General features: G+C 29.5%; 1 protein-coding gene and 1 long non-coding RNA gene across 2 annotated transcripts in view; one reads left to right on the top strand and one right to left on the bottom strand.

The window, feature by feature from the left end:
- The window catches only part of LOC140670886 (uncharacterized), a 62,230-nt gene that overhangs the window by 29,528 nt on the left and 20,129 nt on the right, over positions 1–12,573 (bottom strand). The gene's annotated exons all lie outside the window — the stretch shown is intronic.
- Positions 2,184–12,104, top strand: LOC140670884 (probable G-protein coupled receptor Mth-like 3). The gene is made up of 5 exons (XM_072901704.1): positions 2,184–3,683; positions 3,909–3,987; positions 6,045–6,226; positions 6,376–6,541; positions 7,123–12,104. The coding sequence occupies exons 1-5, from the start codon at positions 2,609–2,611 to the stop codon at positions 7,490–7,492; spliced, it is 1,872 nt and encodes a 623-aa protein (XP_072757805.1). The 5' UTR covers positions 2,184–2,608; the 3' UTR covers positions 7,493–12,104.

The raw sequence follows: 12,573 nt of genomic DNA, 5'->3' as shown, positions 1-12,573 counted from the left end.
TAAAATACACGTTTGAACATGTTACATTTTACTCGGTAGCTAGCGGCAGACTAATTATGACCTGCAGACTCTTGTAAACGCGTCACTTGAGTATTTTTCCTAGATAGAGCGAAGTCTAAACTCATTTTTTTTTAGTGTACAGCATTAAAAAGAAACAAAAATGGGGTCGAAATCTACACTTGTGTACCGTAAGTGTTACGTTTATCCAATTTTTTTCGAAGCATTCAGTTTAGCATATTTAATTTGATACATGTAACATTATGCAAATATAAGTATATTTTATGCATTTTGCGTCTGCTTTCATTTTATCTTATTCTGAAAACAATTAAACAAAATTTTATTTTAATTTGAAGTGCGATTTTGGCAGTTTTGCACCATAAACATTTCTACAAAAAACAATACTTTTTTTTAACGTTAGTGATACTATGCGTTTAATATTAGAGAAATTGACATAATTTTAATTCTATTTATATTAAAATCCTACAAAATTCCTCTGCAAATATTGTAAAAAATTAAACTCAAAATAAATGTTCAGTAGTTGTTTGACTTTTGGAATGCAAAAGATCCTTTTAGTAAATTTCTTTTTTATTTGAAAGAAAGCTTATTTATACAAAATTTTAGCAAAATCGGAGCATGATTATTTTAGGAAGAACAGCGACAGAGCATGAAATTTTTATAACAATGTACATATGAAAATCAATATCAAAAATATTAGTTGTTAATAAAAATACCTTTTCTTTATTACGATGTAATGTTCTAAAATATTCCGAAACTATAATAGCACCAATATATTTATATTAAAAATGTTTATCTACAAATAAAATGAGAAAATTATGCAATTAATTGATGTATGTATAACTTGAAATATTTTATAAATATTCAAAATATGTAAAGTGTGTTTATGTATTTCCATGTATTATATGTTTACAAATCTTAATATTAATTTGATGATCTCATTTTACGAGTACAAAAGTTACTTTTAATTAAATTTTGATTATACAAATCAGTAATTAATTTTACGAAATAAAATTAGTTGATGTAATCCAATTTTTTACAATAATAAAAACTAAATAATTCTATTTATATTAACAGTTTAAATATTTTATTACTAGAAAAGTTAATTAAATGTTAATCAAAGTAGCTTTAAAATTTTAAACAATTTACAAATATTACGATCACTAATTATTATAAAATTTGTATTGCTAGAAAGTACAAGTTAAATACGTAAAATATATTTCTGTACCGAAATTAATTAATCACTTTTAAAAGTTTATTATATTTCAAAGTTTTTTTCTTTACATTAGTTAAATTTACTTTAAAAATAAAATTTTGTTTTTTTAACAATTATAGGATTACTTTATTTCACATAAAGAAATATTTATATTTATAGAAAATTTCAATCAGAACAGCATCGTACGGTACACATTTCAGAACACACTACTTTACTTTCAAGTGAAGTGTTGGCAATCCAAGTCCCCTTTAAGCATACACACACGCGCGCACGCGCCTGCACGCACATACACGTACACGACAAAATATTTTTTCTTATAAATGAAAAATATTATAATACTATGTTTTACCTTTATAAATATGTTGTTATACATATAATGCAAATGCATACGTTTATGTACCTTATATGAAAATTAATTTATATTATAAATAATATATAATATAAAAAACATACGTGATAAATTTACTTATAATCAAAAAATTTCTTTCGAAAAGTACAATAATTAAAATCAAATACAAATGTAGAAAAATTGATATATTAATTTGATTTTATATGTCAAATATTTATATCTTGAAATTATATTTGCATTTTTCGTACAAGTAAACTAAGATTCTAAGTAAAGAATATAGACATTTGAATATATATCCTTGATGAAGATTTTTTAAAAATAACTTGTAATGTGGCTTCTTTGACGTGTGATGTAAATTATTAGAAACCAGTTTTTTACATAATATTTTATTGTCAATCTATCTTAACAGACAATTTATCAATGTAATATACAAAAAAAGTAAATTTTTTTACATTTGTATTTGATTTTAATTGTTTTTAGTAATAAATAAATTCTAGATTTATTGATAAATCTTAGAAATAAATTGTTTGATCGTATCTTTAATATAAGTAAAAAAAAAATCTTTATTATTTAACCCATGTCTTGCTCCATGAAGATTTTAAATAATGGTCTCCAAAATTTAATATTTGTAAACCTTAATTGAAACATTAACATTTTAAACATCTTTTACGATATCGCTAAATTGATTCGCTTACTATCTGTTGAGGTTTATTGATAAAAATTTTTATGCATCCTATTACATGACTTATTAGATAGATTGCTTTTTTATCCTCATCGACAATTGGTCGACCATGGCAGTCTCTTCCTGTTCATTGCGCGATTGTGTGTTTTTCTCCAGTACTTCTCGTCGTACATTTGTTAGCATTGATTTCGTTGTCTCTCGAGAAAACAGCATTGTTGTCGCAATCAAATCATCACAGACAAACAACATACATATTCTCATTTCCGCAATTCATTATTGCAGCCAATAGATATTATATTAAAAAGTTACTATCAAGAAACCAAATTAATTTTACAAATTACTAACGATGTACGGTAAAAGTTTTAAATTCTGGTGTTGTGCACTTTTGTTCTTCGCTTCATCTACAAAGTCTCTGAGGAATTTCACAATTGACAACAAGCAAGACAATAATACAATAATGAAAAATGATCTTCATGCGAATTTCACTGAGAGAAATGGCAACGAGACGGTTTTCAATCGATACAATATGCATAAAAATTTTACCATGGATTATGAAGATGGTCAGGACGTATTCCGTATTAATTCCAGAAGTAATGGTCGCAAAGATAATGATTGGATTCAGAATAAATTCCCTATGACTTATGTGAAATATCATGAAAAACGTAATCAAGTGCCGAGGGAGATTCCAACAAACTTTACAAAGGTCAACAAAAAACATTCCAATAATAAAAATAACAGTGAAAATCACATGATTCCATACGAGACGTGCGACAATAGAACTTGCATTCACCTTTGTTGTCCTCTCGGCGATCGGTATGATAAAAGATTTCGCAATTGTACTACTGAAGGACCCGAATATGTTTTTTCAGATGTATATAACTTCTGGAACAAAACGAATATGCAAACTGAATATAAAAAAGTGGATGAAATGTTTCAACTAATTGTTCAAGATTCGTGTTCAAGAAAACATAGAGAAATTATAAGTATCAGAATTAATGATGATGGTTTTGTGTACTGGAAATACATTTTTTTCGAAAATGGCACTCTATATCTTCCCTACTTTGACGTATTCGTCGAACCAACATCTTATTGTCTAGCCTTCTGGAGTCAAGATGAGGTTGCTGCGGTTATCTGCTCAAAGGCTTTAATGAAAGCCGCCCAAAAAGAAGCGAATTATTTCATTACAGTCCTTAAACCGTTAATAGTTTGGACAAACATTTTGAAATTGATTGGCCTTACAGTGTCTTTGCTATGTATGCTAATATTATTCCTGGTTTATACTATACTACCAGAGCTACATAATATACATGGTTTCATGTTACGTAGATACAGCAGTATAATATTTATATTTTACTTAATTGACATGTCGGTAATAATAATCAGAAGGGAAAATCTGGCGTATTCCATCTGTATTGCAAGCGGTATAGTATAGTCTCATATAATTATATAATAATGCAGTTAATGCAATGTATACATTGCACTGATGTGTGTAATCTTGTAATTCTTCATAAATTTTTGTAAATTCTTAATGAAAAATTAAGTTTTTTTTTTATACATAAAGATGTAATTTGCCAATTATCATTTATTTTATAGAAAACACTCAATATATAAATGTTGTTTATTTTAAATATTCTCAATGATTGCAGGTTTAATCAGATATTTTAGCTCTTTAGCAAGTAACTTCTGGTTAAGTGCAATGAGTTTCGATATGTGGTTGACATTTAGGTAAATATACCAAGTATGTGTTTCATATTATACATTATTTATAATATATAAAGTAAACTTCATACAAAATAATGATTCATATTATACAATCAAACACGGTAGAATAAAATATTCATTTTTTATATATAAACGTATTCATTATTAAATTTAGAAAATTATTAAATTTACGAGAATATCAAGAGACGCGGTAGTGCCTTAGCTAAATCCAACGTAAGCAAAGATGCGCTCCGTGTCTTATAACGCTAACCGGCCAGTTGAGAGTATTCGATATTTTCAGTTCTTATATAACCGCTTAATGGATTGAGTTCTTAATTAGTAGAATTAATCGATAGCTTGGGTTTATTTAAATTGTACACATACACACATACATATTTGTTTATCATTATCATAACATAGAATATTTTAATTTGTAATTTTAAAATGAAAATAGCTTTGCGTAGTTTGCTTATTTAACATAGTACAAAAAATAATGATATCTCTAAAAAAATTACCTTTTTAAAAAAAAGTAAAAAAGGTGCTAAGTCCCGCGTAAAAAACTACGCATTAGATTAGGGTTAGGTTAATGTAAAAACTGTAAAATCCTATCTCCAAAATCGTATTATTTTATAAGAATATATCTTACAAAAATTAATAATATCAAAAATTTATGCTAAGTGAAAATAAAAACTTATTAAAATATTTTAACCAAAACAGTTATTTTAATTTGTTACATTGTATTCTACAACAATTACAATATTAAAATAAAAAATTATATAAAAATTAATACAAATAAAAAAAATATAATTAAAAAACTTAGCTCTGTAATTTCATTAGCATATTGTTTAGCTTAGCAGCGCTAAGTTTTTTAATTATATTTCTTTTATTTGTATTAATTTTTAATTTTTATAACTTTTTATTTTGATATTGTAATTTTTATAGATCATAATGTATATAATGTCAAGAAATCATGTTCTATTTTCTATTAAATTTTTTTTTATTAATAATTTTTTAATGAACATCTAGAAACTTTCGAAAATTAAAACAACTTTTTCGGTTAAAATATTTTAATTAGTTTTTATTTTCACATTATAAATTTTTGATATTATTAATTTTTGTAAGATTTATTCTTATGGTAAAATAACACGATTTTGGAGATAGGTTTTTATAGTTAACGCGCAGTTTTTTACACCAGACTTAGCACCTTCTTTTACTTTTTTTTTAAAAAGGTTAATTTTTTTAGATATTTATTACAGCTAAAACATACTTTTATATTATTTTGCATTGTATTACAAAAAAAATTTTATTGTGCCGTGTGTGTGTGTGTGTTAATTGATATTATAAATAAGTATTTTTTCGTTTAAAAAAGTGCATAAATGTGATATGGATTTGAATATTGGAGACTCTTTTTAGTGACATTGACTTCGATAAGTTTTATCATGATTATGATACTGAATAACGAGCTCGAAAGTTTCTAGGTCGTTGTTTATTAAAAAATTATTAATAAAAAAAGTTTAATAGAAAACAGAACATGATTTTTTGACATTATATACATTAAATAAAAGCGAATTTTAATACATTTATTTATTTACGTGTAAAAAATCAAACGCAAAGGTGGGAGAGGCATTGCGTCCATTCCTTTGTATTCTCATTTCGGAAAAATTAACGTAATCCAATTCATTCTGAGGAAGTTGAATTTTCAATTCTTTACCTCTAAAAAATGGATTAAATTTGGTCAATTTTCTTCAGGGGTGCAAAGGGAAGAATGAAGCCTCATCTTCAATTATGTTCATTTAAATACGCAATACAACTTACGTATATAACTAATAAACTTTATGCAAACAAATTTAGATAATGGCATCGATGTTTTTAATTATTAATATTTTTTAATAAGTCACGAGCAATGGCTAAAAACGTTTGTACGTTATTCCAGTTACTATCATAACTTTGACAATATATGTCAAGATCAAGGTCAATGAAAAAAATAGATTTTAATCAAAATCATTTTTTTAAATGTACATTTGCATCCAAATTTTTCATTTACTACTGATTAAATCTAAATTGTAAACCGCTCATTGCAGAAATTTTCGCTCGTTAACAAAAAAACCGGAACAACAAAACAGGAAAAAGCTTCTATATTCCATCATTGTTTGGGGAATTCCTTTCATTCTCACTATTATATGTATCATCATGGATTTCGTTCCCAGCGTGCCGAAAAACATGATTCGACCGAAATTTGAGGCCTCTACATGTTGGCTTAGTTGTAAGTGTAAATTAGTGTTCACATAATTCTACTAACAATACATTTAATTATGATTAACTTATCTTTCAACTTTATATTAAAAATGAAAGCATATTTTATATATACTTGCAATATGTGACATATTTTAAAATGCTTTACTTTTATTTTAGTTGGTGCGCCGGATCAGTTGTACAATTACGGGCCGAAAATTATTTGTACTGTTATTAGCACTTCCTTATCCATTCATACAGCATTGACTATCATGCGCTATGAGAAAGACACAGCTCGTCGTCTTAAAGATTCAGAGAGTCGATGTTATAATGAAAACAAGAAATGGTTTGTGCATAAATATCTATATGGAGATATTGTTTTTATTTTATTAATAAAATATAAGTAGTAGTATTCATTCGTGAACGGCATTGCAAAATTAATCGTTTTTGATCATCTTCAATATTTATTGATAGAAGAGAAGGTTGAACATTTTTAAATTTGTCTACTTTGCGACAATGTGCTTTCACATTTATGAGATTTTTTGTAGAAACATATTACCGCTGTTTAATTGCGCGCACATTTTCTCAATAGTATCTCTTATTTTAGAAAAAATGTGATAAGAATAAATTCAACCTGAATATTTATGTCTATTATTAATATTCTTAGCATGAAAATTACTTTCATTGATATATTTTTCCAAAAAAATACAACTTTTTCACTTTTTGTTTCTGTCTCCTTTCTTTTTATATAACTAAATTAATAGTATTTATTATATTGTTTTATGTATATCTAAAAATGTAAAGTAATTACGATTTTTTAAATAATTTATCTGCATGAAGCATTAGAATGTTCCTAAGCATGATTTTAATAATCACCTATACCATAATTTTAAAATATATAAAAGAAATTCTCATATTTATTTGCAGGGCCAATCTGTATCTAAAAATGTTTGTAATGTTGTTTGTCATACTAGCCATAGAGTGGATTGTAATAACAACGTGGGAATTTTGGCTGAGTATGAAATCTACTTTAACACCGTTTTACATCACAACTATTATCTGTATATTGGAAATTATTATAGATATTGGTATCTTCATCTTATTTGTGTGTAAGAAATCAATTATACAATTGCTGTCAAAATATTTCCGCCAGAATCACCGATATAGTTTCAAAATTTTTGCACGTAGAGGTTTTTACAGTATTGAACATGTACATCACCATGTTAAAAAAAATGATTCTATGGAAAAATATAACCTACGGCAAAGCGAAAAGATGGACAAAGAGTTTTTACAATAAAATCAATTTTATATATGTATATAGAATATCCCAAACCTATCACATCACCTGATAGTAACTGATTTGTGAAGTTATTTGGAAACAAAAATTTTAATATCTAAACTTCACGACTATAGTAGTCTTTGAATGATGTCCAAAGCTGTTCAATTAAATTGTTAAAATCATTAAAATTATTATTGAAGTTATTAAAGCTACGCGCGCCTTATAAAGTATCATCATAGCATCTATTTTAGTTACATCATGTAATTTTTCTAGAGCATGCGAATTTTCAACAATTCGATTAATCATCTTTAAATGCTTCTAATTCAATAATGTGTTTCAATACTGTAGAATTTGTTATTAATATATAAGTGGTGCGGAATAAGTTTGAGACACACTTGCTCCTGTTAATACTTACAGTACACACTGTACATTCCACAACACACGATACAGGGGTCGTTTGTGATCCCGATCGGTTTTTCTGCTGTAACTTTAGAATTAATGTAACTTAAAATTAATTTTTTTAACATTAATCATACATGAATCGAAAGTTTAGACTTTAACGAGTACGCTCATAAAAAGTTCATTGGTGTGGGAGTTATAGTTTTCATGTGAGAAAACTTAGAAGTAAACATTCGGAATAATGTCGAAAAAATGTCATTTTTCTCATTAAGAGTTATACTGTATATCTTATATAGGGTATTGTAACAGAAAAAAATCAGATATAATCTTAAAGTAGAAGTTTCATATTACGTACATGAGAAAAATTATTATAACTTCGTGCATTGCAAAAAGTTGAATTATTCAGAAGAATCAAAGTGACGTATTTTTGTTACTTTCTTTCTTGCGAATTACTTTGTTATGCGTATGTTTTGAAGTAAATGAACAGTAATTCCAGATAATTAAAATTTTTGTTTTTTATTATAAAATGTATATACTTTTAATTTAAAAAACTGTAATTTTTCGGAAAAACTATTTATAAACTATTTATAAACCTGAAAAGAAAATTCTTAAAAAATTCTTAAAATTCTTCTTTTAGGAAAAACTTTAAAAACTTTAAAAAAATTTCTAAACATTTAGAAAGCTTAAGAAAATTTATACTATTTATATATTTCGATATAGTTAGTACACATGGGGTATATTCCGACTCTAAAACACATGTTTAAACATGTTTTACTCGGTAGCTAGCGGCAGACTAACTATGACTTGCAGACTCTTGTAGACGCGTCACTTAAGTATTTTTGCTAGATAGCGCAAAGTCTAAACTCATTTTTTTTTTAAATGTACAGCATTAAAAAGAATAAAAATATAGTCGGAATTTACCCTTGTGTACCGTAAGTGTTAAGTTTATCCAATTTTTTCCGAGACATTCAGTTAGCATATCTAATTTGATACATGTAATATTATGCAAATATATATATATATATATATATCTTATGCATTTTGCGTCTGCTTTTATTTAATCTTATTCTGAAAACAATTGAACAGAATTATATTTTAATTTGAATTGCGATGTCGACTGCTCTGCACCATTTTTTTTTAAATCTTAAACAATTAGACATTTTTATAAAAAACAACATAATTTTTTTAACATTAATGATACAATGCGTTTAATATTAGGGTTCTTGACATTGATCAGTCTCGAAATTTTAATTTTATTTATAATAAAATACTATAAAATATCTCTGTAAACATTGTACAAATTTAAACTCAAAATAAGCGTAAACGTTATCGCAATTGTACTGTTACGTCCGGTAGACTTCACGATTCTTTCTTTTCGAGAAGAATGTATAAACAATCAGAGATTATGATTCTAAGAACTCTCTACGGGAAATATCAAACCGTGAGAGCTGTCACTTTAGTCGCACTCCACGAATATTACGTTACGTGGATAATAAAAATTTTAACAAACCTCCGTAAGGCGAGACCAACTATAAATAAGACAACCCAAAAAGTCTTAGAAATCAAATAAAGAATAAACATTCGAACGGCTCTCTAATTTCAAAAGAATTTTAAATAAAACAGAGTCGCCGTAACTCGAGGCAGTTGTTTAGAACTGCAATCATAAATTTGAAACGGCGACGAAAACCTAAGAAGCATTTGATAAGAGAGCTCGCCTGACGGACCACCTAAAGTGACAGCTGTTTATTATAAATTTCTAAATAGCGATAAGCGACTCTGACGGTACCAAACTCCTCATTGGCCAAATGAAAAAATCTCTTGAACTAATAGAGAGGAAATTTTTGAGATTCGAAGTCGAAGGAAACACCCCCTAAGCATAAGGGGGCGTTAATTAAAATTCTAATTCGTCCAATTGTCCAATGGAGAGGAGGTAAAAATCTTAGTATATAATGCGGAAGCAATGCGCCGCGACATCAGTTTTTTCAGTTCTTTTCGGTATCAGAATCAGTATCAGTATATTCATCATCATCTCCATCACTATTACTCGTACGGTACGAACTATTTTCTTCTACCTCGGCTTCGAGACGCGGAATCGATCCTCGATCTCAACGTTTAACCCTTCGGGTGTTAACAAGTTCGAATATTAATACTTCCGATTCCGCGACGAGTGGTTCGCCTAATATTTAACACAGACTCTCTGTGTAGTGCGAATTAAAAATTTAAACACTAAAAAACGTCAAACATTGTAAGTGGTTGCGTGCGAATTAAAAGTTTAAAACAATAAAGAGTGTTGAACATTGTAAGTGATTGTGCCATTCAACACGAAAAATTCTATCGCTAACTAGGGGCACCTGTGAAATTCAACCCGACGCCGCTAAATCCACTGCCGAGGTCTTTTTAAAACCAACAGCGTACGCAATAAGTAGTGAGTACCGACCAAATAACCTATTCTGTTGATTTCACCTCCTCCATTTAAAATTCAGTTATAGTAATTATAGTGAGACAGTTCTTTATTTTTGTTGTTCTTCATTTTATTATTACTGTTTGACCAGATACTTCTCATTTTACCTTTGTCATTATAATTAACTCCCCTTTTCGTTGTTTATGTTTATTTCCCATCTTCTTCATTTTCACGTAGCCTCTCTATTTTCTTGCAAGTACCTGTGTATTTTGCGGCACCGGTATCTCGAGTACTGGTACGAAATATAACTAGGTTGAACTTGCAAGGTCTTTCTATTTCTCTGCGGGTACCTGTGTATTTTGCGGAACCGGTATCTCGTGTACTGGTACAAAATATAATTAGGCAAAACCTGCAAATTCCTTCAATTTTCTCTACGGAAGCAAATTTCTCCCGAATTCCATTTTTCCTCTGGTCTTTTAATTATTTATTACAATTTATTCATTACCTCTTTCCTTTTGTGCTTTTCCTTTTGTGCTATTCCTTTTTTTTATTTATTTCTTTTCTTTCCTTCTTTTCTCTCCGCTTCTTTCTCCTTCTCCCTCCTCTCTCCTCTCTATATTATGCATTTTAAATAATATAATTTCCTGACTTAAATTATATTAAGAACATTATAAATTGTACTAATTAGAACTGTCTTGCCGAAAATAAACAATAAGTTTTCTGAAACATTTGCGTGGGTTCATAGTGGAGCCCGTTCATCCGAAACGCCTAAAAGTTAAAGCGAAACGTCTCCGCAACCGTAAGAACCGATGTGCCCGAAGAGTTTTGGTTCAGGCGACAGCAAATTATAATTTTAAGAACAATATTTCTAATCTTAAGATAGAATTAAAAGGTCAAATTTTCCGCGAACAGTCATCACACACACGCAGAGTCCCCCCCCTTCCTCATTCAAGAGAGCTGAAACCACCCCTCTCACCTGACCCTTCTCCTCGCACCCCCATCGACCCCCCTCCCCTTTCACATCCAGTAGTATCATCCTCGCACGAGCAACCCTCCCTATCGTCTCTCGATTTACCGGGGCCTTCTAACAAAACTCGCTCTATTTCCGAACCCTCTCCGCGTCCACCCTCACCAGCCTCTATCATCGTCCTGGGAGATTCACGCTCATCTTCCCCCCGCAATTCACTTGATTCTCAAGAGGAATCGGATGAAATTTGGGAGGCCCTTCGTGACATTGCCGAGGTCGCGTAGACCTCGAGAAGGAAAACGCGAGTCACGCCGAAAATTTTAAACACCAACAACCTCCTCGTCCTCCGCCTCAAGATCCTATCCAATATCTAATAAATAATCTCCCAAGGATCCGACATCCCCTCCCAAGAGGCTCGTATACAATCGGGCCTGGTCCTGTTGATTTGACAGCATTGCACTCCATCCTTGCAACCAACCCGCCGAGATCCGTTATCTCATGATTCCTCCCCGGTCTTAGATATCCTCTCGCCGTTCCGATAGAGGCTCTCTGGAAGAAATTCCCTCCTTCCACGATTACCTTCGAGGAAGCATAATTCTTTTCCTGCCCCTTCCCTTAGAATTTAAATACTATTGTATAAATACCAGTCAGGTAACAAATCCTTTTTATTTTTCCATTTCCAATTTACCTGGCTGACGTTCCTCCGAACTAATGTAACACCCGCGAACACACACGCACACACACACTTAAGTAATTAATATGATTAATTAATTTAATTAAAATGCCAATTTTTTAAATCTTATACATATATATATATTTGATGTTTACTTAATAAATGACTAAAAATTTAAAATATTAAAAATTCGAATCAAATTTATTAATCCTTTCTAACACATTTCCTGACTCCCAGATCGCACAAGATCTCGTCCCGCGTAACAGGGATTAACTTCCTTTACCAAAAAGGGACCACCAAACGAACGGCCTACTGACCTAGTAAAAGAGACCCTCGAGGTCTTTGACCAGGTCCGACCTTGTACAGTTCGTTCGAGTCGAGAGCATTAAGGTTTTACGCGTTTCGACAAGGGTAAGTTCTGTCCTTTCATTATCTCTTTTTTTTTCGAGTCTGGACGTAACAGTACGTTAATATGTATAGAAAATATGAGAAATGTTTACTAGTTGCTTGACTTTTGAAATGCACAAGATCCTTTTAGTAAATTTTATTAATTTTTTTTATTTGAAAAAAATCTATTTGCAAAATTTGAACCAAACCGGAGCATGATCATTTTCAAAAGAACAGCCATACAACTGTTACGTTCGGTAGACATCACGATT

The sequence above is a fragment of the Anoplolepis gracilipes genome, chromosome 11, assembly GCF_047496725.1.
Source record: "Anoplolepis gracilipes chromosome 11, ASM4749672v1, whole genome shotgun sequence".
Classification (NCBI taxonomy): domain Eukaryota; kingdom Metazoa; phylum Arthropoda; class Insecta; order Hymenoptera; family Formicidae; genus Anoplolepis; species Anoplolepis gracilipes.
The sequence above is the reverse complement of the archived record's forward strand: the minus strand, read 5'-3'. Positions and strand labels throughout refer to the sequence as shown.

Coding starts and splice junctions, on each gene's coding strand:
- LOC140670884 (XM_072901704.1), top strand. CDS start 2,609: ATGTACGGTAAAAGTTTTAAATTCTGGTGTTGTGCACTTTTGTTCTTC. Junction 3,684..3,908: donor TTCCATCTGTATTGCAAGCG/GTATAGTATAGT, acceptor CAATGATTGCAG/GTTTAATCAGATATTTTAGC. Junction 6,227..6,375: donor CTCTACATGTTGGCTTAGTT/GTAAGTGTAAAT, acceptor CTTTTATTTTAG/TTGGTGCGCCGGATCAGTTG.